Below are 24,326 nucleotides of genomic sequence, written 5' to 3' on the forward strand. Positions count from 1 at the left end.
AGGTCATGAATAGATACCTTCAATTATTTCCGTTGTTTGAGTACAATCTAACAAACATTTGCTTTTGGAGTATTCAACATGAACACAAGTAGTTGCTCTGTATAGTCATACGTAACTGTTATTCACAACATACTGTTGACTCCGATCAAGGATGTTGACACTGTTCAAGGACTAGCTGCACCTCTTCTATATTTTACTGAACTTCCTCTCATGTTTTGGTTCTTGGCATTATTTTTACATTGTTTAAAACAAATTTGCTATGTCCCAAAGCTTATGACAGTTTACTGTCCTGATACACTAAGTGAGGCAGTCCTAACTTCTGACAACCCACCTGGGGCCTTTCAGCATCCCTTTACTGAACAGCTGCTACCTCTTTTCTAGGATCCCTAGTATCATCTAGGTATTCTCTCTCACTTAGGGCCTTTATCCTGTCTTGGTCTAAACAACATGTACGTGTACATACATATAGATTCTACTGCTGTCTAAGCATCAAGTTCTTCAGGGATTTAAATGAATAACAACTCCATTAAAAGAAACCTGAATTAGGTTTTGCTTGCAGTATACTTCCCACTACAATGTTTCTCAAGAGCCTCTCAGATGTGTACAGGAAATAGACTGAAGAGAAGCTAATTCTGCTTGGAAACCAGTCCCTGCCATTTGCTTTCTTGAGGATCCTGCAGCTCTATCATACAACCATGATGCATGATCAAACTTCAAAACTACCCCATCACAACAGGTATTTCTGGTCAACAAAGGGGTAAACCTTCTTCAAGTTAAGCAAAACAGCAGCCTCTTACAAGGTGCTGAACAGCTTTGCTTACCCAGAAGAGGAGAAAATCAACCAACCAAACCCATCATCCAAGTCATGTAACTTCCAAAGGAAAAAAAAAATAAAAATCAAACCCTTTATTTTCTTTTACAAAAATACATATTTGCAGTCACGGGATGGTTATCAGAGTTACCAGTTTACATGGTTCCAAGAAACTACACAGTGTTCCAGGCTAAATATTTAACATAATTTAGTATAAGAATGGCCATTTAACTGATTTATGGATTAGAAAAGCTATTTATCAGGGTGTGCAAAATAAAATCTGCAATTAGAAATTAATGCTGAAGTGGTGTAGTTTAAGTAAAATAGTAAAAACATTAAACTTTTGGTCATGAGTAACGGTATACAAACCATAACAGTATTAAAATACATCATTTTCATAAAAATATCGCTGTGACAATTTATATCTAAGTAAGATATTTTTAGAAAGATGATATGAAATATTTATCATACAAAAGCATATTCTTATAGCAGGATTATGTCACAAGTTTGTAAAAATTCTATCCAAGCACTTAAAAGCCAAGTTGTTTGGTTTTTGTATAACTGTGATCCACTTGCCATATAAAGCATATGCTATGGGTACACCATAGCATTAACTTTATTCGTCTTGAAACTGGTCAAAGTACAACACTGCACGTGAAGCAGCTGAGTTTTCATGTACTAATGAAACTTTTCAAGAAGATGAACATCACATTCTTGTTGCTTAATACTCAAGAGAAAATTACTCTTTATGCACGTCTGCTATATGCATACACTGACAATTCCATGCTATGAACTTTTCATGCCACAATCTGACCTTTCCATAGGCTTTTTTTCAGCTGAAGCCATCATCTCCTCCCTCTAGCCCCATTACCTCTTCAAATGCCTTATGTAAAGAAAAAAAATAAAGAAATAACTGGAGCTGACAGCTATCATCTCCAACTGAAACACATTTTGTATCAGCTAACTCTATTGAAATCACTGATTTTAAAATCCATACTAGAACACCACTGTGTTTATTTCCTGTGATGAATACTGCATGCTTACATTTACGCTAGTGATCCACTTTAAATCCTGGATGTCAGCAGTTTAAAACCACCAATTAGTATACGATTACTTTATATTTAAGGCATGTGAGTAAGAGCACTCTGTGACTGTGAATGGAAGAGAATTCTCTTCAGGAAACGTCAGCTGCCTTCACTTCTTGAAAGATGCTAAATTAATATGTCTTTGGAAAGACAGTTAAGAAGGAGGAAGGAAGAAAGTTAAGAATGGATGTGATTATTTCAGCTGTCCCTGAAACAGTTTGGAGAGCCATGATTTACCAGTAAAATACCTCAATTATAATGTATTTTGACCAAGACACAAAATATGTCAGTTGGACTTATCACTACATGAAAACTGAAAGACAAAAGGAAGAAAAAAAGTAATCAGATACTACATCAACAGGACAGTACAGGATCAATATTGCTTACCCCTGAGTTAACAGGATTGGGTATAGCAGCACCAATTGGAAAACATTCTGCAATGCCAGCACTGCACTGTGGTCCTAGACTGTGGTATAGTTTCATTATGCCCACAGATTTTGCTTTAAGAGCACTTATTTCAGACATTATTAGACACAGGATTTTTTTTTTGTTGCATTGGTAGTTAAGTGGAAAAAACAGTGAAAATAGTATAGTGGGCTATATGATTAGTACAGTCCACTTGTAGTGTTAATATACTATTTAGAGCTGTGTTCCCAACTTGATAAGCCACTGTGTTCTGTGAAACTACATTTGCCTTCTCTTTTCTGCACAAAAAAAGTCCAGTAGAAATCATGTTGTGCCAGTTTTGAGCAAGATGTCCTGTAAGTCATCTGGAAGTGCTAGTATAATGTCATTGATGTGTGTCTGCAGCTTTTTCAGTGTGTCAGTTTTCACAGGAAGATGTTCTCTGTCAGCCTGCAACTGCAAAAGTACATAAAACATGATCTCTACTAAAAATGCAATTTTACCTTAAGACACCAAAGCAACATATTAACAGACCTGCAAAATTAATTCCTTTCAGACCAAGAGGGAATTTGGACAACAGCAGGTTTCCTCAACTACCACACAGCAGCATGAGCTAACAATGATTTGGACTTTCAGGAATCACAAGACAATTTGGTCTTCTTTCCTGAGGATTCAGTCTTGCTCCCACTCAGATCAATCACAAAGGTCCAACTAGTTTTAAAACAATGAGATCAGTGCGATGCTTCTAACACAGCTGAACACTATTGGGAGGCCAGCTAACTTTTCAGGCATGGCTGGAATGAACTGTTCTTGTTTTAAAAGCCTGAATAATTGATTCTTTAAAATACCTGTATCTTAAAATATTTTCCTTTAAGTACCTATAAACACTATTATACTTTTATCTAGTTAAATCATGCAAATTTGAGCCCATGTTTAATTCAGTTACTTACCAGTTTATTCTTTAACTTTAAGACAAGATCCACCGTTTCTACTTCAGTATGTTTCTGACTCCAGAAAACCAAGTTCTAAAAGAATAAAAATTAAGCACTGTAATATTTATGGCAACATATAACATTTTCAAAAGCCATATTAATTTACACCTACTGTTCAGAATGGGTCTGTCTTCTCTTTTTCCTTACTCTCATGCCATTTACTAAACTCATTTTACTCACATACTGCCTCTACCGAGAGCTATGGTATCTGCTTTATTTGCATGTTTGCCCAGGGCTCAGCATAACAGGAACCAGCACACAATCACAAATCAAAGAAACAAATACAAATAAAAAACTCCCATGCTAAACAGGCTTAGTTTCAAAACTAGCACCTACAATGCAAAGTGGAGTGAAAGTTACCAAATCAGACCTGCCAGCATCATCAATTATTAAAAAGCTGCCAGACAGCACTTCTTGTTTCTAGGGTATTAAAGGAGAACACATTGTTGATAACTAGTAAAATATACCCATTAAGTGAATTTTATTCTGGCAATTCTGTTCCCCCACCCCTTTACTAGTTACCTATTAAAGACATCTGCTCGTGTACAAAAAGATGTGAACACTTGGATCTAAATAAAAGACTAATATGGAGCAGAATCAGTAGTAAGTTTGTGGCATTTCCTTTTCTTTGCAATAGGTTTACATCACATAGGATCAGATAGCTTCTATGTGATATAATTGACCTAGCTATTGCCATGCAAACTGTTCAAACAGAGCAGCCCAAATAATCTATTTCAGTTGCTACAACGTAATGTTTGGGAATTCACAACCAAGGGATAAAAATAAATAGTTTTTTGAAAACAACCAGCACAATTTTTGTTTGTTTTAAAGCTGTGCTGTTGACTTCTTTTTGTTCTTCCCTTCTCTTTAGCTGCACAATCTCTCCTCCTCTCACAGCACCTTCCTTTAATAGTTGTTTCAACTTAAATTATACATAATGTATTACACTGTATTATGTATTACACTTCAGCTTCTTAAAGAACGGATCTTACAACATAAGATCATTTATGTAGTATTTTGTTTTATGTCAATAAACAGATTTCACTTCTCAGCTTCCAACTACTATGGATCAGTTGTAGGCTTATTTACTATCCCTATCTAATTAGTTGTCAGTTTCCTATGGTGCCCACCTTCAAAGCTACAAAACATATCACAACTGAAAATGTGTTGTCAAATGAAATGCCAAGGAAGGAAGCTGAATGAAATAACAGTATTAGATCTGAGGAAAAACCTTTTTGTGTGTATTCATATTTAAAATACACAACAGAAAATAATTGAAGATACATTTTACAAACAACAGCTATAAAAAATGAACAGTATTTCATATCGTTCTCTTTTGCTATCGTTCCAGATTGTAATTGGTTAACAAAATCATGTTTTGCTAGCTCATACTCAAAACTGATATTAGATTCAACCAATAAAAACAGCAGGAGTAAAACTGACCTGAAGGAGAATATGTTTTTATTATAATACGATAAATACAAGCCCACATTTTTCTAACCTCATTACAGAGGGCTTCTAAATGAAGGGCCTCCAACTTCTGAGTCATTTCTTTCTGCCGGCTCCTAAACCAACCGTCGAAGTTTGGCGATTTCAAAAAATGCCTGGTAAAACACAGAATCAAAATACATTTTATATTTTAATTACAATTTTGGTAATACTGTTTTCTATGCCATCAAATGTAAAGGAATTATGTTTGAGGTTGAAGAAGATATTAGGACCCTCTCTTTGTTTTCTTTCAGAAAAACATAATCTGGAGTACAGCAGGTGCTTCTTTTAATCAAGACAATAAAGATGAGGAACCTTTTCAGGAGAAAAGCAAGGCTCAGTTTGAAATATCCTCACTTTTCTCTTTTTGTTTGACTGGAAGGATGAATCAAGCTAGAACCAGAAATAAAACCACAAATAATACTGGTGTACAGAGACCTGCAGTGTCAGCAGCACCTTATGAAAACTATTAACAGGTTACAGAGAAATTTAAAGCAGTAAAGTATACTAAGCACTACCAATTCCCATTAAAGCATATATTGTAGAAGTAAGTCTTATTCAAATCAATACTGATAACAGAAGTTTGTTCAGGAAAAGAGTATTCATGTTACTGATTTGTCTTCATTTATATAATTTAATTTTTATGCTGATGAAAGAAATGACCTGTAAAGTCCTATCCAGTCCCCTTTTAAACCTGATGTGAGCTGTGGTCCTGCTTTTTCCAGTGTCTTCATGAAGTCATCTTGGCTAAACTGCCTCAGCTGTGGTGGACTCTGTGGAAGGCAAAAAAATAATCATTAGCAGGCATAACTGTTTTCTCTAATCTCCAATTTCCAGCTCCTCTGAATTGTACTTCCTTACCTTCCATGGTGATATGCATTTCTGCAAAGGCATTAGACTTGCCACATACCGTTCCTAGGGAAAGGAAAAAGAAAGGCTGTTTGCATAACCAGCACTAAAGATACACAATCCACGTGTATGTTTACTTATCACTTGTGACCACGCTATTTTCTCTTCTAAGCACCGGTACCGGGTGGGGCCATGCACATTTACCGCATAAGAGCATAAGAAGGAGCTTATCTAATACCATTTGTATTTCCCAACTACAGAGCATTATGTCGGCAAGACTCAAGGAGGACATGAGGGAAAGGACAGGAAGCAAATGTGTACATGGAATATATATATCCTGAACTCCAGCCACCTGCAAAACATCTCTTTTGCTGACAGCTACCCTCGTATCATGGGTTATTCCAAACAGCAATCCCACTTTATATCGAGGGTCTGGAAGTGTTTTTCCAAGTCCTTCATAGGAAAGTTTATGCCTACACTTGTAAGGCAAGGTTTGATATTTAGCTATATATGCAAATTGACCTTGTTCTGATCAGTGGGTTTGGATCAGATGCCCTGGTTAACCTACATTAATCTCCGGTTTTATGATCTAGTGAAAAGTTCTGTACATGCTGGTTTTCCCCAAAGGTACTGAAGTGTTCGAAAGAGCCATCCATGCTAAATTTAATTTGCCCATTTTTTTCTGAAACAGCAGTAATAATGAGGAAAACTCAGAAGAGGTAAGAGAAAGCAAATTCTGTAGCCCCTGCTACATCATGTTTGCCATTAACATTTCTGGACAGGAAATGAGACAAAGATAAAGCTGAGTTTCACAATAATCTTTTTTTTACATTTCTAATCCTGTGAATACTGCAGTAATCTGAAGAAACAGTTGCCTTGTAGCCATCAAACAACTGCCCAAGGAGGTCTGACTGCTCAGATTTGTCTACTGCAGGTAATCCAAAGGCAAAAACCCTCCAAAATCAACAAAGAAAGTAAGAAAAACAAAACAAAACCCAAATTGTTTACTTTTAGAGACAGACATTTTTCTTTGAAAGTCAGATAGAACACAGACAAAAATGGAGTTGCAAAGATAAGTCTGTGAAGAAGTAAGAGAAGTAAACTGATTGCCTAGAGGACAAGTAATGAAGTGCTCCGTCTGGACAAGCAGATGAAAGGAACTGAGATGTGCTAGACAGTTTCAGGCATAAATCAGTGAATGCACAAATATACCTAGAAAAGGGAAAAATTCACTAAAGTTTAATGATTGTGCGGAAAAGCACCCCCAGTAGAAGACAGAATAAATATTTAAAGGAAAAAAAATAAGCCAGTCTAATTTACCAGTTGAATTGGTTGATCTTTCACTTTATTAATAGAAAGATTACCTTCTAGTATCCCCTCAGCTACCACAGCAAATAGTAATGTGCTGCAGGAGTATATGCTTACAGAGCTCTTCTCATTACAAAGTACTTTCCAATTCTACCTTTCCACTACTGACATTTCTCAAGGTCAAGGACAACACTCTTCCACTTAGAAAAATAAAATATAAAATTCAAGAGTAGACAGAGGTTCCGAGTGTTGAGGGAGGATTAAAGAAATTTCCCTCTTGCTCTGTGTTAAAATACACACACAGAGTTTTGCTTTGCATAAATGCTACACAATGCATCACAAGCAAACATCTGAAAATGCTGTCTAGCAACATAAACAAGCATTCCTTTTTGCGATCTGAACCTCTTGTCTAGGTATATAAATGTTTCATTTGTTTCATTTTTGACATTAAGATCTGGCCTCAATAATTTTTATCCTACGTATGGTAATTAAAGAATTGTAAGTCTGTAGTATTTTAGAAAAGCTAAGAGACCCCAGGGGTACACTGCTGGTTACTGCACAGTTCCTGGACTTACTCAGTCAGGGTAATGCCAAAACTCTGTATTACATTTGTAATAAACCCGTTAGCTTAAGAACTCACTAATGGAATAATGAAACTTTCCGTCAATTCCAAAAAATAGCGCCGAAGAATCACACTCTGTGCTTCTGTAGGACGCTTCTGTTGTACTCCCTTAAAAAAAAAGGGAAACGAGTATTACAATAAGTCTGTTACCCCAAAATATGGAAGTAGTTGTGGGGTTTTTTTTAAAGAATATTTATTTCAGTGTTTCTGTATTCATTTGTCATGAGCACCCTGTTCCCTGAGCCAGGAAAAACAATGCAACAAGTCTTTTCACGTGGATATTCATCCCTTCAATTGCTCATTTTTTTACTTTCATGTAATGAAATTCAAGGAAATTAGTATTTCTACAAATAAAACTTGGAAGCTCTGGTTCCCACACACCTCTTGTGTGAGATTTCTAGACCAAAGAGACTGGAGGGAGATGGCAGAAGGTGGAAAACCCACAAGAGATGAACTGATCACTCACTTTAACTCTCCAAATTATTAAGCTAACTTCTTGAGCTCTACTGTTCATGTCATTATCGACACTGCTAACGAGGCAGCAGCCCTGCTTTATACAACAAGGTTGCGCATCTATCCAGTTATGAATTAGGGCAAAGGAATCAGAACCCAGTTTCATTTCACTTACACAGAGCTCAGCTTTAAATGAAGACACCGTATGAGAGTACACAGAACAGTTTCCATTCAGAAGAGACTTGCAGTATTACCTTTTGTAGCTGCTTAACTATTTCTTCATCTTTGTTCAAGTATGGCTTGTAAGAGGTATAAACACCTAAAGAAAAAAAGAGACACACAGCCAAAGGAAAAATTAGGTATGCTTTTTACAGCTTAAACATTGCTAGTTTAACTCTGCAGCAGCTTGTTACCAGGTTTGGAGTCCAAAGTTTTTAGGTTCTTCAGTTTTTTCACTTTCACCTGCTTTGGAACTTCACCTGCCAAAACATTTAAAGCCACATTACTGGAAACCTCCACCTCTATTTCTAGAATATTCCTAGTGTATTCAGAAATAGAATGTAACTTCTTCTAGAAAAAATAATTTGATGGTGTATTATCCTAACTGGTTATTTATGCATTCCCACCATCAGAACAAACAGCTACATTTAGCAATTTCATACAGCAATTAAGAGTACTGCAGTATGTTATTACAGGCAAGCAATTGACATGCTATCCAAAGATCACATTAAAATTCTACTCAATCATGTAAAGAAATCATCCAGCTTGAACAATTTAGTAATGGGATACTGCCAGATGAGAATTATATCATCAAAATTCTGTCAACAAAAAACCTCTTATCTTATAGTAGCATTCAAACTTAGCGTTCACATGGGTCTTTCTGTGCACTTTCTGTGACTGACTGATTACATTCTATTCACCCTGAAATTAACCAGAGTCAGTAATAAATTGTATTTCTCATTTTAATACCTTATTGGTAGAAATCCAAAACCAGGATTGTGTGAAAAGTAAAACATTATTACTAATGAGTATTATCACCTTTTGCATTTAATATACTAGATTTGGCAATACAAGACATACAGTACCGAAGAGCCTAATTTCACTTGACAGATTTACATCCATAAGGATTCCATTAGTATTTAACTAAATTAATTGAACTACATATGTTTGTAAATAAAAAAAGCACAGAGTTATATCTTGTCACACAGAATTGTAGAAGATACTGTACCTGGAAGTTTAAGATCTCCAATTCGGATAATGTGAGGCCAGTGCTGAAGTGTTTTAGCAAAAAACGGATTTGTCACCCCTAGAATGACAGATGGTCTAGAAAAATAATGACAATATTTAAAATACGACAGCAGGAGCTTCTGTCTTAATGAGTAACAAAAGGTCAACTTTCATTCTTAACTTGGAATTATTTTCCTTTTGTATGGGAATTACATTTTAAGTTGCATGTAAAAGCATAGTACGTTTGTCAGTTTTTGACTTCAAGAAAATAGCAAGATCGATGTATCATGAAGCCCAAACAGTACTGGAGAATGAAAGTGATGACATCTGCTTAGACTCTTGGCTAAATGCTGCCCCTTTGCAAAGATGACAACAAGGTATTATCTGATTTATTGTCTGACTTCTTTTTTAAACAAGCAGGAATCTGACCCGTACTTGAAAGACAAATTGCTACTTTTGAAGGTTAGATTACCACAAACGCTCAGTACTTTAATGTGCACGTCAATATGACTGCTGCGTAGATGAGACTTCTCAGTAGAGCTCCCCGAAATTGCTCGCCTCTCACTAAAGGTAATAAAAGACAGATTCTGCATCATTTGGATTCTCCCCTTCTCAGAGCCGCTGCTTCAGAAGCCTATTTGCAATCTATCCATTTTTTGGTTGTTTTCTGTAAGAAAGCCAGAGCAATTCCAGCTTTGTTTCAAATCCTAATGTACATACTGACCAACCTTGCTATTTTGCTAGAGAAACAGATGCAATTTTTAAACATGGGTTACTAAAGTTTAACCAAATTCTTTCTGCAATTATTTTTAGAAACTAAATTACATACTGCATAACCATTCCCATGGAATACAATCAGAAACATAGTGCCTGTGTTTGTATGTTTTTTCCACTGCTGTATCTCTGGTAATATTTTTGTTGAGAAGAAAAGCACAAAAACCACCCCAAACCATGAAACAAAAACCACAACCACCACCACTGCCTGTTCAGACATTAGAAAAAACGTATAAAGCGATCAGTGAATCTAACACATGCACTCTGTTCCCAACTCAAGTTGCATTTAAATAACACAGAATAAGAAACATTAGAGGTTTGCGGTCTCAAAATAAAGGTTACAATAAAAAACACAAGGAGGGGGCGGTGTGGGAGGGAAGCATGCCCTTAAAGCAGTTTCAACAGAAATGTTTTTGGAGATGTATGCTCTTAAAAAGGAAGCTGAATTTCTGAATTATTTACAACATTTTCCTAATAAATTTAGTGAAGGGATATTTGCTTTTCCAATTACAGTCAAAACTATGACACTGACTGGATTAACTTTACAGAACACCTGTACGGATGTTGAATTGTAGAAGTCACTTTGTTTAGTAATTGCTTAAAACTAAAAATAATTATGGAACCATTTCCCAGGGAGCTACAAAGGACCTGGCATAGCATAGACGAACCCTTTATGGAAAGGCAAAACTTACTCTGTACACAAATATCCTATGAAACTCAAATGTTTGGCATTGCTACAGAACTTCTTTATGCTATCTAACTGGAGTGAAAAACTAGAACCAGCTATTTATTACACTATATGAAGATAAATCTTATTTATAAGGAGTATAAGTGTAATTCTCTAATGACAGAAATTCAGAACAGTTAAGCAGTATCTTAAAACAAAGTTACGAGTAGCTTTCAGCAACACCTTCACAACACAGCTTGATTTACTTACGGGGCTTGTGTGCGAGTTGTATACTCTTTGAATTCACTGTCATGTATGGTGAAATACGGCCTGAAATCACTGCAGTACTTCAATGGTGAAATACAACTGCAAGGTAGAAAGACGATAAACTTTTATGTGTATAGTGCAAAATCTCGTGGGAGACACAAGCAAATCTAAAATCTGTAATGCTTTGTTACATTCAGATCAATTGTTGCACTCAGCTGCAATGTACAATGGCTCAGTCATTAGATAGGAAGCTCCACTACATTTACCTAACAAGTGCCAACACAGTTTCTGAAGACTCTGATGGTGATGGTGCCATCACAACAAGCGGTTCTCCTAGTAGTACTAGTTCCCAAAGCATCTGGATGTGAAAGAACACTGGACAGAAACACCTAAAAACACATTGAGGTATTTTAATAAACTTAACATAACCAGAAGATACATATATTTGATTGAGAGCTGGATAAAAAGGAAGTTAGCAGTAGTATTTAACACTCATTTGAAAAATACAAAAAATACTCTTGTAAAATGGAACATTTAATGAACTTGCATATTTACTGCTGTTTCAGCTCACATATTGCTCAATAGAATCATATTGCCTGCTGGTTTTTAGCCAGCTTTACAGAGAAAGAATATTAAACAATACTGATGCTGGCTTACAAGCTACAAGATACGCATTATGGAACCATCATACATTTTTGGCTTGTGGGAATTCGTAACTGGAAATAAGTCAGTCCAAACTCTTACCTGAAAAGATCTACTTCATGAACAGTTGGTAAAGCCATGGAGATCTGAGCATCTGCCTAAAAGACATCGCAATGCTTGTTTTTTTTAGTCATCAGAATTCCTAGGTATTAAATGAAATAGTTTCCCTTAAATGCTTACAGACATTATTTAGTACTAATTATTTACTACTGCAGTATATACCATGTTATTTCCACAAGTAACTTTTTGTGTGCTAGAAGAAAGATTACCCCCAACACACACACCATCCATGGGCATGCAACTACCAGTCCAGAAAAGACAGAAAATACTGAACCTTTTTTAAACAACAATCACACAGCACAGGAAAGCACAGAAGAGATTTGCTTTATATCCACCTTCTACAACTAAAGATTTTTAATCCAATTTTCATCCTCAAAACCCCCCCAAACCAGTTCATCAGTATAGTTTCACCCATTAAAAGGACGTTCAAGTTCAGTAATTTTGTCAGCCAACTATCTCTTCCAGGAGCTGGACGTCCCTCTTCTAAAGAACTTGGGCTAACTGGGATAGAATTCCTTTTCTACAAAGAATCCATAGACTCCTCCACTCAAAGTTTCAAAGACTGTGGATTTCATTATTATCAAAGTATAAGAGAATTTGCTATCAACCTTTTATGAACAAGTTCAAAGTAAAAGAATGAAGGCAGGTATTGGGGTCTGTCTTGGCGTTATATACAAGTATCTCATCTCTACCTGGTGCATATTCTGTACTATTGGTGTTGTTCCAGGCTTGTCACGATATGTTGGTATTCGCAACTAGGAAAGAAAAAGATTTTTTTTGTCCTTGCATCACATTCAACAGAGACTTAAAATGCTGACTTACAGACAAAATGTAACATTTAAAGAGGCTATACTACAGTACAATGGCTAATTGTCTATATGAACAACCACATAATAGTAAATACATAGCTGAAGACTTCAAATCATCACTACAGAAATCAACATGCAACACTTTGTAGTACTATATTGTCAGTTGAATATTGTAACATTAAAACTGTACCTCAGTTAAAAAAAAGACTTGATAACATTAGTCACAACTAATTTCAATAAAAGTATGTTTAAATGTTGGAGAGAATGATCTGAAATAAGGTTGTGGGGTTTTAGGTTGCTACAGAATTAGTTTTAGAAAAATTCCTCTCTCAAAAATCAGATATCCTGGTGGGTATAAGGCAGAATCCAAACAGACTGAACAACATAAATACATTTTTCTGACCTCACAGTCTCCATCTAGAAGTTGAGATTGCTACAAATTTAATCACACTGGAAACTGGTGTGCACAGATGGATGCAACTTATACTCATTTAGAAGTGACTGCCCCGACTGTGAAAAACCAGGGGCAGTATCACTGAAGACAGTAATTATGGCTTTAATCAGCTTAGGAATACAATTTCAACTCTCGTGGATAAAAATTACGGCTGAGATAAATACAGGCAACACCCTAACAAGACATATCTGACATTTCCCATTATCACCTAGCATCCAGAGCACTGCTTTATTAAATCTGTGCTTTCAGAACAGCTTTAGAAACTTCTCCTTCCTTTCCCTGGTGACGTACATGCATCTAGCCATAAACTTGAAAGTAAGAATGTACTTCTGACTGTAACCTCTGGATCCATCAAATCCATTTAACTGTGTTTCATACAAAGATACTATGGCTCCCAGAGGCCCAGTTCCTAAACACCATTTAATCTCTACAGCTCCTCCCCATGCGCTAGATACACCTTTAACAGCTTTCTTCAGATGTATTTTATTTTCACTGAAAATTATCAACAGACCAAGAAATTAATTTCTGGTGTGAGGGCCAAGAAAAAAATTTTCTGTCAAAATTTGGGAACAAGAACGATTTTCATCAATATATTTACTTTGTTTGACTGGAACTTAATTCTAGATATTTTGAAGTGTAACTTAATGTTTGATTTGGCAAATATGATTAGCATTGAAGTCTCCTAGAAACCCCAGAGGATAATAGAGACACTGCAATTAGTAACTGTATTGAAGCACTGCTTGTTAATATCTACAAAAATTACATGTTAACTTATGCACCACAAAAGATCCTCCTCTCCTTCACCCAACTGAGAAACCTAATCAAGATCTCCCAAACCTTCCCTCTGAGTTGAGTACACACCTACTCCTATTCCCAAATAGGAGACACTGAAAACAAGGCAGAACACAGTGAGTAACTACACAGTAAATGGCGGGGAAAACACCCTCGAACAAAAATAAGTGCAGGAGTATTTACCTTCATTATAATACCCATAACAGGCAAATGCAGTATTTTCCCTGGAATTGGCGGTGGCCAACGATCAACATCACTACAAACTTGAAAGAAAATAAAGTATAATTTAAAACAAGCTTACATATGCTATAACTCATAGTACTGTAGTCACCTCTGTGCACACGGCAATCTTCAATTAGTGCTGATAGCCCGCAACACTTCTGCATATCACTTGGTAAGTTCTGAACTCTAAAGAAGTTTTACAGCCTTTTTGATATTCTTAATGTATTATTCAATTAGGATTATAAAGTTTTTCACTTCAAGAAAAGAGTATCCTCTTGTCTTCCATTTTTTTGTAACAACTAGACTCGCAATTAGTTGAAGAAATGTTTTATGAGAAATCATGAAAGTACATATTAAGAAACTGGGAAAAGAAAACACATATTTACATACATTAGCCAGTGTAAAACATAAACGCAAGTAGTTAATGAAAAAAGCTGCCTTTCTACCTTGGCTAGAAAGTTTTTCAGCATTTTGTTGTAAATAATTATGAATACCATTACTAATTTTAGTAGTTTCTGCACAGTTTTGTTCATAACACAATGCCGAAACCCTGTTTATCTACAGGTGATTAAAAAAATACAATTCCTTCATCAAGAAAGGTTTCCACAAACTGCTACTTGGTGAAAGCACAAAGACATGAATGTTGTGTAGGGCAGACACAGTACAAGGACTACAAGGACTAGACACTTCTAGGCAAAGAAGATGCCATCTCGCCCTCTCTGGCTCTTCAAGTTCTACAGTAAGGCTGAGGAACCTGTTTACCAGCACTGTTACCAAAAAACCCCATGCAAGACGATATTTGTACAGTTGCTTAAAGGCTGTCAGAATGCCCAAAAGGACTCAGTTTTGAAGACTGCAAACTAAGGACTGCCATCAGCTACTTGCGCTGAGCAGTGGTCCTGAAACAAACCACAAAACTCTAGGTATTTTTTTAGGGGGGAGCTTCAGTTCTCCCATGGAGGATTCAAAATCAGATTAGCCCTGTTCAATGATCTAGAAACCAAGCCAGGTTGCTGAAGTTTCAACCTTCTACCCTGCAAGAAGACAGAAGCACAAACTAGAACATGACAATGTTGTTTGTTATGTCTCCAAAGAAAGTATGTGATATTCTAAGAGCTCTTCCAGGACAACACAATAGTACCAGTACCTGCTTCCAGGAAAGCTTCACTTTTGTCAAAATACTCTGGAGCTATTTGCTTAAGCATGGTGCGGAAGAGATGGACGTAAGGCAGCTTGCTGATCAGGACCAGCGACTGCAATAGAGTAACAAAACATAAATATAACTCTAAGTTAAGTTTCCACTCAGTTCTGGTGCAGTTCTACTGCTTATCCTCAGAGAACATCAAGTGTGATTCTTCTCACACATGCAAGCCCATCACGCACATGACTACAAGCAACTACAAACAAACTTTGTTCTGACAGTGCAGCTGGAATGTAGCATACCTGAGATAACATCAGGCCAATTAACCATAAATCAACAATGAATTTAGTTAATAGAGCAAGATATTCTTCCTGCTCCTCTGAGGTCACTGAAAAATAACTGATTTCTGAATTAACACTTCCTGAAAGAATTTAAATTACCTTCTGGAAATAGCCTCTTTTTAATGATTTGTCTCGAACTTGTCTGAAATATACATAGCCATAGTAATAAGCTGGATCTTTCTGCAAAAGAAGGGAAAAAAATCAATACAAAAACCTGATGCAGTCCTTCGTTATGTAGCATTCTATATGCTTTTTAAAAGCTTATTTCCCTGCAAACTCCAAAGTTGGTTACATACAATAAACTAGAAAGATTAATCTGTTTATTGGCATTACTTTTTTAATAAGTACTTCAAAGAGAAAACACCAGCGTGTGCAAACAGCTGAGCTTTCTGGCCTTACTATTTTTGTATCTACAGTCTCCTGACAGAACATGAAAGCAAAAGCAGAAATAATTTCCTAAGGAATAAATCAAGTCATAATTTTGCAAAGCAGCACTGAAGCGATTTTAGCAGTTAAAAACCTTAAAGCCCTGATTTGAAAAAGCAGAAACTAGTCTTTTAATGTATCAGTTTTTTATAAAGACTCTTGCAATATTAAAGAAGAATACTCTCACATTTCAAATATAAAACATCAGCTTCATCCTTCCTACAAAGAGGAATTCAAATATTTGCCACAAACAGAATCAGACTCCCACTAGCATAGTTAAAGGCCTTAATATTCCTTTAAATATGGACATGAGAAGAACAATTTTTAGGCCATTATCTCTTCTAAGTAACTGCTCCATCTTCAAAAACTGAAGGGTGGAAAAAGAGAAAAACAACTCAATTTCCTTGGCTTTCTGGTTTTTCTTTTTCTTCCTGAAGTTATAAAGCTCTTCCAATTTCAGGTTTCTAGTAAGTAACCAAATTGGTCTGGTCTTCAACTTAATTCCTTGCAATCCAAAACCCATAATAATTAAAATTACAGAATAGTTAACTAATTGTTAGTTAATTGTAATGACAATGATCTGGTACAAAAAGTATTTGCTGAGCTTTGTCCTTCAGGACATTGAGTTCAGAGATTCTGTTTTACAAGCATTAAATTTAAGTGTGAATTAACATTATCCAGAAGGAATTAGCTTCTTCTTTTCTTATATCCAACCTTTAAGTAAACTGGTAGATCTCTATCCAGCTGGTCCAGAAAACAGCAGAATGAGACTTTCCTTCCAGGAGACCGTCGAAACCTAAAACAAAACTGTGTGTCCCCAAGACAACCTACATGAGGGAAGAGATAAAGAAGTAGACAGTATTCTGAGTTTGAGCCTTCCTTAACATCAGGACTTGCATACAGCCAAAGAGGTACAGTAGTTTTGGTTCATTTATCGTGTACTGCTGTGACCATTTCTCTGTTTATATTCTTATAAGTGAGCAATCTGGCATCTTCGGCAACAATAAATATCCTGTCTTCAACAAGAAAAAAAAGTCAGCCTGCCTCACAGTGAGTTTATGACTGTCATGTCCTTAAACACCTCTGCCAATGGCTGCCACAGAATCACAGACTGGGTTGGAAGGGACTTTAAAGCTCTTCCAGTTCCAATCCCCTGCCCTGTTACTACACATTTTACTGATCTTCCTGTTTAGTCCTGATCACCTTTATCACGTCATTTCTCTGTTTAATGACTGCACTCAGCCTTTTTTTGACACCAAACAGTTCATATACAGTCACACCATAAGAGTGTATTATGCTGATTATGATGTGCAGGTGTAAGACTCACTATTTTTGAAAGCTGCAAAACTTAATTGCAGAGAACTGAGTGAAACTGAGTACTGCTTCTCAGTAATACTCCAAAAGACTGGAGTTTTCCTTCATTTATATAAAACTCAATTTCTAAAAGAAAAAATGTAACTAAGTATATTGACTATTTGCAGTCTGAAATTAATTTGGGCTAAGTTTGTATCAGATATCAAAGAAATTTTCTCCAGGTGGAATATGAGGCCTGCAGTATCAGAACTTGTATCACTCATACTCTCATGGCTGCTCCCTCTCACGATTACAAATGTTGTTTGCTGCTAGAAGAAACTTCAAAGAGACTTTAGCTCAAGTAGAAGCTATATAAACTCCACAGAACGTACTGTTCATGGGAACAGTGATAAGGTGGACTGCTAGAATCTGAAGAACACACAGATACATTACTCATTCTAGCAAACCTGTAATAAAAAGTCCCTTTGAAATGCAGTGTTACTAACAGAACACAATCAACAAAGACACTCTCCCGAGCATTGCCAATGTATGACAAGCAGACTACCTTCACTTTAACAATGAAAATGCTCATGACTATAAAACCCAATCTATTATTAAATTTACAGCTACTGTTAAGCAAACTGACTACAGCAGCAAGTTTCCAGCTGGCAAAGGACACTTCCTTCTCCATACTGCATCTAAGTGCTCCATTAGCACTCTGCTCTTACAGCTTTTGGACATAATTTCTGAAGATCTTCAGGAAGAAAATGAAGTCACTACTGAGCATCTCAATCCTTCACAGCTGTCGTGTCTTACATCAGCCAGTGCTAATTGACTGAACAGTAAAGCAGAGCTCCATTCTCCAAGTAGTATTCTACGGATTTCAAAGCTCAATTTCATCTCCTCTTTCAGTTACATACATACTGCTGCAGCACCAACAGACAGCCCAAACCCACAGTCACATTCGTTGGCTGTCAGTGTCACGAATACTTGCATGTTCAGCACATTGCGATCTAAGTCTTAGAAGCCCTTGAAGTGCAGCAGGAGGAAACCCACAATGAAACAAGCCAAAACAGAAAGTAGAAAAACATGTATGGTGAGATAACCATCCAATTCAAACAGGGAACTAAAGAAAGAGCTTATCAATATGGATCCAACTGTAACAAGAAAAAACACAGCATTTGCCAGTAACACAGCACTGAATATTTGCTGCAAGTTTTCATAGCTGATTCCCTCCATCCAAAGCAAAAAGAAAAAAAGTCATGATAAAAAGCCTTACACAAAAAAACCTGAAAGTAAATTACCCTTAATCATTAATATATTGAAGTATCATTCAGCGCATGATGGTTTCTTATTTAACAAGCTCTTCCTGAATGTAGAATCTGAGAAGACTGGTAAATGTCTGTTCTTCATACAGAAAAGGCAAATATCATTATTTTAATGATAATCGTAATAGAAAACTTAGCTGAAAAACCACAAGAGCTGTCACAACCTAGTGTCACCATGGATTAAATCCATTTCCCCCCTAGATTCACAGCCACTGCAAATCCCAGAATGACAGAATGATACCGATTTGTTGTTGTAAAAGAAAACATTAAAAAGGTTGAATTAATCTTTTGAGCCATGAACAGCCAGGAGAGATGGACCTCAAACCTAGCTGCAAGCTGTAACTTCCTTCACTGCTGTGTTACACAAAGCTTTCCTTTTAACGTTACAGCCTAAAATGAAGAAATAAATTGTAAGAGCACACACTCCTAGCTGATTTCTAGAACACAGAGGCAATCCCTTTACATCATTTCAAACTTCAGCCTGCCACGAGTGATCAAGAACCTGCAGGTCCTTAGAAGGTACATTATAAAAAGCAAAAGGTGGGATTTTTTTTCCCTGCTGAAAGTGAACACTCTTTATGTACATCTATTCTGCCTAAAATAACTTCACTACCACTCTTACTGAATCAAAACCAAAACCCCCGAAATACCCAAAAAGCAAACAAAACAAACCCCCAAAACAAACAACAAACCAAAAAAAATCCCACACCACAAACAACCCTGCCAAAAATTTTGAAGATCAATCTTTGTTCCTAATGCATTATTTTGTACCTTCAATACACCTTCAGAAGGCTGGACAGATTTAACACCATTAACAACAAGAGTAATAGAAGACACAGGTAACTCATCTTTCAGTAACAGAAAGAAGCTCTTCCTCTGTTTGCATACAAGATGTAAAGAACAGAGAAAATATCTTGATTCTAATGACATTGAGACAAAGGAAAAAAAGTAGCCAAGATATTCTGTAAGGAAGTGCCCATAGGCACACTGAAAGCACACATACACATCACCCCGTATCAGAGTTATGCTACAGAACAACCCAAAGCACAGCGTAAGAGCAGCTATAGGGACAAGTCTGTTACTACATGTTTTGACTTTTGTAAAGAAGTAAATGCAAAAGGAAGTGTCTGTACTTCTGCCATATCTTTTTGCAGGTGGTTCAAGTCATCAGCCATGGGCCTCCAATTTCTCTTTGGCAGCAGAACAGTAGTCGTTCAGATTAAAGAAGAATTTAACAAGCTGGACCACACACAGCAACAGAAACATGAAAAACGGAAAAGATACAGCCTAGGTTCTCCCTTCCCAACTGCTCTTTCTAAATGTCTTTGAATTTAAAAGTCAGTTTCAGTGTTAGGAATTTAGAAAACATATTACTCTCTTATGTGCAGGGGGGTCCATATCCCTTCCATTTGCTTTATTAAACCCTTCCAATTCTGTGCCTACACGCCTCTCTCCAATGACAATATCATTACTTTGTTTAAAACAAATTCAAGGTGGTCATTCTTTACTTCCAAAACATTCTGAAACGTCTGCATGTGTGTCATCTGGATGGTCTTACACATTCACATTCCTGATATTTCACTTACATAGAAGAAAAAACGAATTCTCAGACCTTGCTGCAACACAGGTAGAGTTTTATATCTAAGCTTATTTGCAACTTTTCTGTATTTGTAGCATTAAGATAGTCATATAAGTATTTAATCTAAAACCATGAGTATATACTGTCAAATTCTACCTTTTTTAAACATAGCTTAGTCCAACAACAGATGACCAAAGAGTGAAGGAAGCACTTACCTGAATTAGAATCTGGAAAAGACAAATAGCAAATATTGGTTTTCTAAAGGGTGGGGAAAAGAAAAGAGTTGTTATATTTCCTGAAATCATTAAACTAAAAACAAATTATATATATTTATAAGGAACCATGACTTACCTCTTTATCTGTGAGTTTTGAATGTGGAGGATATATTACCTACAGGAAAAAAAGTAGTATTATATTTGTAAATAAACTGGGTACAAGCATTAAGCTTCTATTAAATATTTTTACGATACAATACTCCAATACCTGGCTAGCCCTAGGCTATTTTCAGTGGTAAGATGTTAATACTATGTTCTTGTCTCAAGCTAACTTGATCACCTATCTTTCCAAGGTACTTTGGATGCCAATTGGAGACCATACAGTTACATTAAAGAACTCAGAGTACTGAGTTTTTTGGTGCAACAGGTCTCAAATGAGAGCAAGATGACATCCTTAGACTAAACTTGTATATACAAAATGCAGCAGATCATTTCACAGAAACCCAACAACAATTTATTGTCTGATATCTGTTTCAATGGATAGTTAGCTGGGAGTAATCAAAATTCAATCACTAAACACTCTCTATATTAACACTAACTCTTGGAGGGTGCACACATGCCCTAAGTAAGAGCTGGAAACTCTGAAAGCTGAAGATACCCACTCAAAAAGCCATAGCTTTTGTACTCACAGAAAGAAAAAAGTGAACTTATTTAACACATTATTACAACACAGAAATCAAAACCCATGCAACACAGTGTAAGATAAGGAAGTACTGTCATTTGAAAAAAAATCTGGATGTACAAAATCAGTGATTATGCAAGTGAGTGAAAAAAGAACATCCAGGAAAGAGGACAACCCTGAAATACTTAAATTTCATCTTAAAAGTTCTTCCCCAAATGCCCCAGAACTACTGAACTGGGTGGCTAACCTGTAAGCAAAGGAAATTCAACATAAATTCAAATATTGTATTTCAAAAAAGGTTTTAGTGCTTCCATAAATGGGAACTTCTCAAAGAGCAGAAGTTCAATGCAAGAACACTGATTCCCTCTAGAATCTTCATATTACCACACTGCTAACATTGTTACCTAACTAATCTTGTTTGACAAACATACGCACATGTATCTTCTGATAACATAACGCTGTCTTACCCCACAGAAAACAACAAATACCTCCGCTGGCTGGCCTCACTGAGCAGGCTTTCTGTCCCCTGGCCATTAAGTCTCCAATTCATTTATATTCTCTGATCCAGTGATGTCCAGCCATACAACATACTATTATCATAACTAAAGCTGAAAGAAGGCATACAAGTGGAACACCTGTGTACTGCATTTAGTAAACCCATCATCACCCTTTTTAATCTCTTAACATACTCCCATGCTACCGTACACCAAGCAGTACACTCAAATGTAACTCTTCCAGAAGGTGAACAATGATGACCTGCACCTTGCCAGATGACTCAAGTACAGGCCAGACTTGAATTCATACTCCTTTTCCTCACTAGCTGGTGGATCTTCACAGAATTTAAAGTGCAACTAAAAGCCACTCTTCCTGCAGCAATGTAACTGAAAAAAAATCAGCCCTTAATAATACAGTCATCTGAAGTTTCATTTTGTGTATTCATTTAACTCTTGTTAACAAGAGTTATCTGCAGACAGGACAGAGGCTACTCTGTGCCACAGAGCCTGTAACCCATTTAAGCCACGGGTTATAAAGAAAAGTCTGTCTGTGTTCCTAACACCACCTTACAGCATCAAGTGAATATAACATGAATAATTAGTACAGTAGGCTTGGGTTTTATTTGCATTTCTTGCAGCCAACAATGCACATTAATTATGTATTTTAAATATTGCAATAGCTAGCTTGGCTGAATTTTAGGCCAGTCTGCCATACAGTTATGCTACACCACTTTAACAACAACAAAAATGAAAAGAAGAAAAGGACATTTTTCCCTGCCCACCAATTGTTCGCCGCACAGTCATTTAGGGAATAGTGCGAAACAGGATGTGAAATTGGTCCCAGTGAAAATGCTCCTTTCCAGTTTGTTTTGCAGCCTAATCAGTTCCCCAGTGTGTTTCCGTAAGCAATGTCACAGATGTTTGCCTGTTGCACAAAATGGCAAAGAGCAGGAGTTCAGCACCTGCAGCCTGTGCAGTGTCACAGTCTGACGTTCATTAACGGTGCAAGGAAAATGCTTTTAACATTAAATAATCGATTTGAAGACCTCAGCGATCCGGAGAAGACTGTTAATGAAGACTACTTGCGTTCGCAATGTTATTACACTACCTTAAACTCTTTTAACACCCAGATGCCACGGAAATCACTGCTAGCCGTACACAAAGAGGTGACACCCTACCACCCCAGCCGGCACCTCCAGCCCCCAGCTGTGTCTCACGCAGCCGGGGGCTTCGTGCGGCCGTCCCCGGTTCCTCGCCGGGCCGGACCCCGCTCGGGGTTTTGCACAACCCCGTTTCCCTCAGCACACCGCCGAGCTTCCCCAGCTGCTCGGCAACACCCGCCCAGAGGAAGCGCCCGATGCCGCCGGGGTCCCGCCGCCTCACGTACCTCCACGGCCTGGCCCAGCTCCAGGTCGAAGCCCACCACACACACGCAGTGCAGCCAGGCCGAGAAGCGGTCCCAGGGCAGCAGCGACAGGCACCGGTCCGAACCGTCGGGCTCTGCCAGCGCCTGTGCCGCATCCTCCCCGTCCCCGGCGGCACGGCCCGGGCTGCGCTCCCGCAGCGACATGGCGCTACCGGCGCCGCGCCGGCTGCAGGCCCGGCCCCGCCGCGGCCGCCACGTGACTCCCGGCGCACCGCCCCCTCCGCGCTCCCCCGGGCACCGGAGCCTCCAGCAGCGGAGAAGTCCACGCAGGCACTGGGGGAGAGGGTGCGCGCAAAGCTCGAACCATTCTGCGGGAGGGGGGTGGTGGCGGCAGCCGCAGAGCGCCCCCCCGCGGCCCGCAAGGGAGCAGCTGGCGCCTGCAATGCTCTTTGAGTCGTAAACAAGTGCGGGACCGGCTGGCGAGGGACGTCATCCCGCGCTGCCGCTGGAGCAGCCTCGCCCCGCACAGCGTCACCCACCGCCGCCGGGCCTGGCCGGCAGCGCAGGGGCCTCGGCGGGCAACGGATCGCGGGCAAGAATTGGCCCTTCCCTGCCCGGCGTGCTCGTGAACAGCGCCTGCACGAGAACGGGGCTGTCACTAGCTAATGAACTGGCGCGGTGCATCATGCCCTCGGCAACGTCGGAGCATCCGCAGGCTGACGGACGCACAGCCGCATGCTGCGCGGGGAGTCGGGGTAATAAAAGCAAAACTGATGGCATGTTCTGAAAGCGATCTCGGCACCTTTGCCAAGCGTGGAGCTCCTTACTGAATAATGAAAGAGCTTTCAAATACTTTTTCAGCACAGTCCATCTCCCACTTGTATTTCAGTAGGAAACAATTTATGGAGTTGGAAGAGCTAAATAGCTACTTTATTAAACAAACAAAAATCACACCCATACCCCACAGCTCCCGACCTGTAACTCCCATTATTCAGTTACTCACACTAGACTTCTGGCTGACTGCTACGAGAACTGCTGCAACCGCAGTAGGTGCAGACAGACTGGCTGCCTGAATCACTGTGTGTCCTTTTTTTTGCCAACACAAGTTGCAAATACCCAAACCAAGATGTGGTATCTTGGTTTTGTACCCTGTATATACATAATAGAACATTTACAATTCCTTAGATGAACTAAGACCTATTAACAACATTTGTTTATCAAAGCCAAACCGCTCAAAATTAAAGAACCCTTTGATCATGACAGTAATTTCTTAGACAAAGGAACAAACATACAGCTCAGACGAAATTATAACACAACATTATCAGTGTAATAGTTTAAGGTACAGCAGCCTTTGGTTATCATAAACCATTAGTGGCTAAAGGAATTTCAGATATAAACCAAGATGTATGTGGGCAGAGCTCTGCAGTGTGCAGTGGGAGCGGCTGAACCAGGAGGCTCCTGCTGCCTCTACTCA

At 38.1% G+C, this 24,326-nt stretch overlaps 1 protein-coding gene across 3 annotated transcripts; it reads right to left on the reverse strand.

Moving 5' to 3' along the window:
- Nucleotides 1-891: 891 nt before the first annotated feature.
- Nucleotides 892-23,113, reverse strand: DENND6A (DENN domain containing 6A). 3 transcript variants are annotated; one of them, XM_061362493.1, is made up of 20 exons: nt 22,874-23,111; nt 20,447-20,485; nt 20,311-20,353; nt 16,610-16,722; nt 15,569-15,649; nt 15,135-15,240; nt 13,949-14,028; nt 12,403-12,465; nt 11,693-11,748; nt 11,215-11,337; nt 10,952-11,047; nt 9,242-9,336; nt 8,427-8,492; nt 8,268-8,332; nt 7,579-7,668; nt 5,643-5,696; nt 5,445-5,554; nt 4,795-4,897; nt 3,252-3,326; nt 892-2,757 (listed from the first exon to the last, which is right to left on the reverse strand). In XM_061362493.1, exons 1-20 carry the CDS (start codon nt 23,054-23,056, stop codon nt 2,626-2,628), a joined length of 1,773 nt encoding a protein of 590 aa, XP_061218477.1. In that variant the 5' UTR covers nt 23,057-23,111; the 3' UTR covers nt 892-2,625. The 3 variants fall into 3 exon arrangements, 2 of the variants coding, with proteins under 2 accessions (XP_061218477.1, XP_061218478.1); XM_061362494.1 differs by lacking the exon at nt 8,427-8,492; XR_009726830.1 differs by lacking the exon at nt 892-2,757 and having other exon boundaries at nt 3,281-3,326; nt 5,476-5,554; nt 22,874-23,113.
- Nucleotides 23,114-24,326: the final 1,213 nt, after the last annotated feature.

The sequence above is a fragment of the Neopsephotus bourkii genome, unplaced genomic scaffold (assembly GCF_033783945.1).
Source record: "Neopsephotus bourkii isolate Nb327-2 ecotype Australia unplaced genomic scaffold, CSIRO-AGI_Nbou_v1 NB_1120, whole genome shotgun sequence".
Classification (NCBI taxonomy): domain Eukaryota; kingdom Metazoa; phylum Chordata; class Aves; order Psittaciformes; family Psittacidae; genus Neopsephotus; species Neopsephotus bourkii.